This window comes from Daucus carota, chromosome 9, assembly GCF_001625215.2.
Source record: "Daucus carota subsp. sativus chromosome 9, DH1 v3.0, whole genome shotgun sequence".
Classification (NCBI taxonomy): Eukaryota; Viridiplantae; Streptophyta; class Magnoliopsida; order Apiales; family Apiaceae; genus Daucus; species Daucus carota.
The window spans coordinates 35,466,214-35,473,609 of record NC_030389.2 but is presented as its reverse complement, the minus strand read 5'-3'; the positions used below and the strand labels follow the sequence as shown (position 1 = coordinate 35,473,609).

General features: G+C 36.0%; 2 protein-coding genes across 2 annotated transcripts; both read left to right on the top strand.

The window, feature by feature from the left end:
* The first annotated feature begins 4,259 nt into the window (after nucleotides 1-4,259).
* On the top strand, nucleotides 4,260-4,757 carry LOC108201519 (TMV resistance protein N-like). Its single transcript, XM_017369805.1, has one exon. It carries the CDS (start codon nucleotides 4,260-4,262, stop codon nucleotides 4,755-4,757), a length of 498 nt encoding a protein of 165 aa, XP_017225294.1.
* Nucleotides 4,758-5,673: 916 nt separating this feature from the next.
* On the top strand, nucleotides 5,674-7,348 carry LOC108201520 (disease resistance protein Roq1-like). The gene is made up of 2 exons (XM_017369807.1): nucleotides 5,674-6,657; nucleotides 7,250-7,348. Exons 1-2 carry the CDS (start codon nucleotides 5,674-5,676, stop codon nucleotides 7,346-7,348), a joined length of 1,083 nt encoding a protein of 360 aa, XP_017225296.1.
* The last annotated feature ends 48 nt before the right edge of the window (nucleotides 7,349-7,396 follow it).

The window sequence follows — 7,396 nt, the reverse complement described above, 5'->3', positions numbered from 1 at the left end:
GCACATCACCTAAATGTGATCGTATAGAAGATGAAACAGCTCGATTTTCGTTTTAGAAGTCACATTTCTAGCATGTTCGACTGTCAAACCAAACCAAAATGATAAATGAAATGGAATGGCGTAGACTTGGTGAATATTAAAAAAAAATTGAGTGGATGTAGTTTTGTATGATGAGATTTCACATAACTCAGTGTAATTTTGATGGAAAATTTCTGACAAAATTAGTTATTTTCGACAATCGAACATGCTGTTTTCGACAGAATTCTAATCATCAAAATTAAGAGCATCGAAATTAACCATACTATCTGATATAGGTATTTTCGGCAGTTTAATTTCGACAATTTATTGTCGAAATTAAATCTCTCCAACATTTGACTTGAAATTTTAAATTTTGGGCAAAAATTCAAACTCATTCATTCATTTGATTGCCCTTTACAAGATTACGAGAAAGAAGAAATGATGGTGATAATATTGACATGATAAATAGAAACTCAACTACAATGAAGTCATTGTGACAACTAAGGTTACAACAATTGTCCATATTGTTGCAGCATATATATAGTAAAAGGACCGAAACACAAGATATTGTCTCAAAATATTTGTAATATATTAGTTGTGAATTAAAGTTATTTAACTCCGTGAGACTTCTTTATTAATTTATGAAACAATCATCGAAACAACTACCACACCACTATTAGAACAACAAAACTCCAAACAGTGTTGTTATATATTATGTTTACCTATTATTAAGAATTAAAACTTTCAAATTTATTAAAAATTAACAATCCTACAAATCAACTAATATATATATGTGTTATATTTATAATAACTAATAATTAATAAATATTAAGAAAATATTTAAATTTGACACGCGTTATAAACTGGTACTAGTAAATCTCAGATAAAACACAAGTACCAATATTTTCCACAAAATTTATTGGATAACATAAACAAAAGGAACAAACTTAGTTAATATAAACCAATCAACCACAAATTCATTTCATTTCATTTTGCTAAAACGCCGCTGACCAGAAATGGTGAAGAGGAAAAACCCTAAATCTCAAAAACTATGTTCACCATCAGCAGAATTGATGGGGGGAAACGATAGCTTACTGGGTCTTATCTTTCCCTGTCTCCCTGTCAAATCACTGACCCGATTCAAATCGGTATCAAAACAATGGTGTGCCCTTATCTCCATGCCCAGTTCGGCCGCCGCCACACTGTTGAAAACCCTAGTTTTCGCATCCCCTCAGGACTCTACTTATACAGCCCAGCTGTTATCTGGATAATACAGTTCATTCAATCTCTCTCGAAGAATCAGGGGGTAAAGTTCCTTCTTGTTCGGATCCAGTTGAACTACCTGATGATGTTCCAATCAAGTTGATGCAACGTCTCCCCAAAAAACATATCATGCGGATGGTACAGTCTTGTAATGGATTGTATTTGTTTAAATTCAATGCTCTTTATACCCAAGATTTCTATTGTGTTCGTAATTTAGTTACGAATCAACTAAAGTTAGTGCCTGTGCCCAAATTAAATGCTAAAAATTATGAATATGTTGCTACTTGTTGTTTGGCGTTTGACCCTTTGGTATCACCCCATTTCAAAGTTGTATGTGTGCAAGCGTCTTTTTGTCCATCGCGACCCCGAATGATCTCTAAATTTTTAATATTCAGTTCAGAAACTGGTCAATGGGTGGATACCAGTGTTACTTTGGATGGAACTCGGCTGGTATTTTCGAGGGGTGAGTATTGCAATCGTGCAATTTATTGGATCGTGGAATCCAGGCTATCTTGCTATCGTTTTGATATGGATTCTGAGAACTTGACCGAAATCTCTGTCCCTCCACAGGTTTGTGTTTCACGCTTCCGGCATTTTGGAGAATCTTGTGGACACTTGTACCTTGTAGGTGTCCAAGATAATACAGCAAAAGTCTTAAATGTGTACGAGCTGGATCTGGTTAATATGCAGTGGTATATGAAGTACTCGGTTCATATTGATCATCTGATATCTTCATTCCCAAAGGCTATTGTGAATGGGGGAAATCAGATGTGTCACTCCACCAAATCGATATTAGGTGTTCTAATTAAGGGAGAACGGGATGAAGACTCAGCTCTTATTGCAAATGTTTTGGGCACAGTTGTTTCGTATAATTTCAAGAGTAAGAAGGTTGAGGTGCTGCTATCTGAGCTCCAATGGAAGAATGATATTAAGCGTATTTTTAGTGATTATGATGAACCTCCATTTGTTCCTGCATATCCACTGATTGCAAGCCTACATCCTTTGTAAGTATAAACTATTCATTATATATAGTTTAGTGCTTAAAGTACTTCAGTTACAATATTTTTATTATTGTGGTTTGTTTACTCGAGTTTGTAGTGTTGGGTATGTGTGCATATGGGAATAGACATGTTTATATTCTTCCTTGATGTTTATGGTAATTTTTGGACGTGTAAGACAATGGTAGCAAAAATATACCAGAACTCTCTCATATTATAGCCACAAATTGTTGGGTATTTCTTAACTCTATAGTATACTAGAAGGACCTAGACAAGTCAAGCTGTACTGCACAGTTTAACGGAGTCTCTAGCTAGTCAATCTTCTTTGTTTTAAAAAACATTTCTGTCGTCTTAAAACTGTTCAATCTATCAACAAGTTAGTTAATTTACCCCTAAATAGGCAAAGACATTTTAGAGCAATTACGAGACAAGGGAAGCTGAAAAACACCAATGTGCTTAACATCCCCATTAGAACAACTACTACCGACGACAGAAAATTTAGTGACTGAATTATCATGCAATCTGATATATGCACACCTATTTTGTGGTCTCATATCCAGTCCATATATGAAATAGCTGAATCTGCAACTTGTTTACTAAATTCACTTATTACCTAATAAATCTGTTGATCAGCAGAGTCTGCTAGGTTTATTTGTTAGTAAAGATTTTTCCCTTAATGGTAAGCTTGGGATGGTTATTTCTAGCTTCTCATTTTACCTTTGTACTTGTGTGGTAAAATATGTTGCCCAATGTTATCTGTTCTCTGAATCAAATCCGAGTTTCTCTTTTCGTATTTTCTGTATTATTGACTATTATACGTTTTGCTGCTTTTTCACAGGGAATAGGGGATATAAGTTGAAATCACCGGTGCTCTCAACTATGTTTTTAAAGAGTAGAAGCAATGGAAAGTCATGGGAAAGTCATGGGGAATAGGGGATATAAGTTGAAATTACCGGTGCTCTCAACTATGTTTCTAAAGAGTAGAAGCAATGGAAAGTCATGGGTGACGTGTTACTTTCAAGATAAATGCTCTCCTCTTTGGAAACATTAGTCTCAACTTCTTTTTTTGCTGAATATTTGTAAGGGCCGTTTGTGCAACAATATTCCCCTCAATGTGGTTTCAGAATTTTTATTATTTCTGCATTATAATATGCAGCATACCTACAGGCTTGAATTTCTTTTTCATGTCCATTTTTGGATCAGTTAAATATTGAAATATATGTTTAAAAGGTTGGATGTCATTTTCTTTAATTCCATTTTTGTGTCAGCCGATGTGAGTTCTTGAAACAGAAAAATTATATTCTTTTTCTATCAAGGTTTAATTTGAAGTGAGTAAGCTACTATATATATAGGGTCGACGCCACAACTTAATCATCTTTAACTGCATTGCTTATACTGCTTGTGACCCAATGAATGGCCCATTTGATATATGAACTTTATTCTTTTACCTAATCTATTTATATTGTTGCAATTGGATTTGGATGGAGTTTTGGTTGTATGGTATTGGGAAGGTTTATTTATGTATAATTTAGTAATGCCAGAATAATGGTCACGAACTGAAAAACAAAAAATTGTATATTCATACCACGGGTACTTACGACGAAAAAATTGTCATTGTTTATAATTACATCTGAAATACAAACGACTAAAATTCCGTTATAAATGCAACACTTGACGGAAATTTTCTGCACATGTTGTGGTTTATAATTTGGCCAATGGGGTCTAAGTGACAAACATACGACCTAATATAAAAGCGTAATTTTTAAAAGAACACAGCAAGCAAGTGGACAAAAAAAGTAACGTGAACAATAATCTAGATATGTTTTTTTTTACTAATCTAGCTTGTAAACAATAGGCATTTAATAAAGATAAAAATGGGATAACGAGCCGAGAGAGAGGTAGGACAAGAATCAAAAAACTCCCAAGCATACAGAGAGGCATCAGATAGAAACCTTAGTTGTTTTCCTTCATTTTTAACTAATGACTTTGGTTACTTTTGCAGCTTTGGGACTTGCCTTGTCCTACGCTATTTCGGTGATGTTTAAGCCCTCTGCTGACCCCCAGCAGCAGTGTTTGGTGGTGAAAGACAAAAATGAAGTTCCGGTGGATACCACAACTAGTCAGTTAGCTGTCAATTCATCCCCTCTATGGGATGTCTTTTTGAGCTTTTACGGCAAGGACACTCGCAGAAATTTCATTTCGCATCTTTATTATGCTTTGGATCAGGCGGGGATTGTAACTTTCAGAGATGATCCTGCACTTGAAAAGGGTCAAGATATTCCATCAGCTCTGCGTCATGCAATCAAACATTCAAAGATGTTTGTAGTTGTTATCTCAGAGAACTATGCTCGTTCTTCATGGTGCCTTGATGAGCTCGTAGAGATCCTTAGTTGCAAGAGAACAAAGACTCAGGTTGTTCCCGTATTTTACTATGTTGATCCATCAGATTACGACACCACAAGGGGAGTTTTGGTGTAGCTCTTGCAAAGCATAAGAAGCATCGGACTGAGAAGTGGAAGTCCGCGCTTACTGAAATCGCAGACCTATCAGGGCACCATTTGGAAGACACGAAAGAGTAAGTACCTCTGTGATCAATTCTTACCTGTCGTTCAGTTACATTCTCGGTAAGCACTTGGCATATTTACTGTAAGACTTAATGACCTTTTAACCTTCAAAGTTTGGGGTTTGTACCAATGCGGCCTCGATGTTCTAACTCGGCCGATTCAACCCTCCAAGTTTCACAATTGTTCCTTTTAACCCACATACCGGTATGAATGAAAAAAACAATATATAATGCATGGACAATCATGACATTCACACGTGAGGGTTAAAAGGGCATTAAAACATTGAGGATTAAAAGGAACATCTAATGTATTCTAATATATTCTTTAGGGGTTAAAAGGAACGAGATGTATATATATTTAAGGGGTTAAAGGGAACGAGATGTATATTTAAGGGGTTAAAAAGAACGAGCAAACTTTACCTTAAATAGTAAATATATATATCAAATTTACACTCTGTTATATACCGTTTTTTGACTTCATACCGGGATGAGGGCTAAAAAGAACATTTGTGAAACTTGGAGGGTTGAATCGGCCGAATTAAAACATCGAGGCCGCATTGATATATACCCCCAAACATAGAGGGTTAAAAGGTCATTAAGTCTTATTGTTAAGAAAACTTATATGTGGTGCAACACATTATGTACTATTTTTTTATGTATGCTAAGAATTACAGTGGTGTGTTTTCTATCAAAATCAACAGAAGTGCAGCGGATACGATTCAAAATATTGTTGAGAATGTTTTGCAACACGCATTGAAAAAGGTACTACACCTTGAAAGCTATCTATTTGGGATAGATCTTGCCGTTGAAGAGATATATCAACAACTAAGCATGGAGTCAAATGATGTTCGTGCCCTCGGAATATGTGGGATGGGTGGAGTTGGGAAAACTACAACAGCCAAGGCTTTCTACAACAAGTACTCCCACATATTTGATGTAAGTTGTTTTATGGAAAATGTAAAACAATATTCACAAGGAGATAGTCCTTTACTTCCTTTACTTCAGCACCTCTTGACAGAGCTTCTCAGAGCCAAGGATTTTGAGGTCCGTGATGTTGAAAGTGCACTGAGAAAATTGGGAGAAATTCTTAGTTATAAGAAAGCTCTCGTTGTTTTCGAGGATTTGGACCACTCAAGCTACTCAGACTTGCTAGTAAGAATTTGCAAGTTGTTTTCAGATGGTAGCAGAATAATAATTACGGCAAGAGATTTAAACCTGCCAAATCAACTGAAAGTAGAAATGTCAAAAGTAGATACATATATGGTGAAGCATCTGAATGAAATCAATTCGCTGGAGCTGTTTAGCTATCATGCCTTTAAAAAATCAAAGCCTCCTGGAAATTACATAGCTCTGTCAAAAAGTTTTATAACATATGCGGGAGGCCTTCCACTAGCTCTAAAGGTGTTGGGTTCATCTTTGTGCGGTAGAACAGATCTGTCAATCTGGAAAGCTAAATTGGAAAAGGTTAAGAAAATTCCACTGAAAGATATCCAAAAAATTCTTGAACTGAGTTACGATGAATTAGAAGATGACACGGAGAAAGCTATTTTCCGTTATATTGTGTTCTTCTTCGTGGGTAAGAACATAACTGAGGCTGTTGATGTATTCAAATCATGTGATCTTTTTCCGGAGGCCGGGATACCTATACTAGTTGAAAGATGTCTACTTACCATTGATTTGGCTAATAGACTTCAAATGCATAATCTTATTCAAGATATGGGAAGGAATGTCATTCATGAAGAATCCAAACATGCTCGATTTAGGCGTTTGTACTTGGATCAGGAAGAAGCATCTCCGGCTCTGCCAAATCTGGGGGTAATTAAACAAAATCTTAAATATTCCCTTTCTAATTACCAGATAACATACCATGCTTTTTTCCTACAAATATTTAATTGAATGATCAAATTTTACATTATAAATAAATTATAGTTCATTACGTGACTTATAAACATGTATTTATGCAGAAAAATTATTCCCTAACTAAATTTAGTTTATAAATTTCATAACATATGCCAAATGTGGTCTCCGAGTACACTTTTTCACTTTTACTGTATTTAAGATGGAGAGTAGTTTGAAACTGAAAGTCGTGCCTACAAATGTGGGATGTAAAACTGACTCAGATGTAAAATTTGGAAAAGAGAGAAGAAAGAGGAATGCTGCGGTGGGAAGTTAACTGCCGGGTCGGATCATAAAAAGATCCATATGCTGAATGGGCATTAGCAGGAATTTAGAATATATTGATATTGATATGTGGCTTTTATCCCTTCACGAGCCTTCCACCATCCGAACCATATTCGGAAGCTACGGAGAGCTTCTGCAAGTTCCTCGCGGTTGATCGTGCCATCATGGTTCATGTCATATCGTCTGAGTCAGGCTCTGAATTCTTCTACCATCCTTTCTCTGTTAGACTCCATATGATGAATACAACTGCTGCGGGAGAGATAGGGCAGCAGTGGTGGCCGAAGAGGACGGCGTAGCTGTTCCGGTATCAGAATGGGATCTGTGAGTTGGTTTCAGAATAGAAGCTTTAATTGTGTCTTAATTGACTCGATTT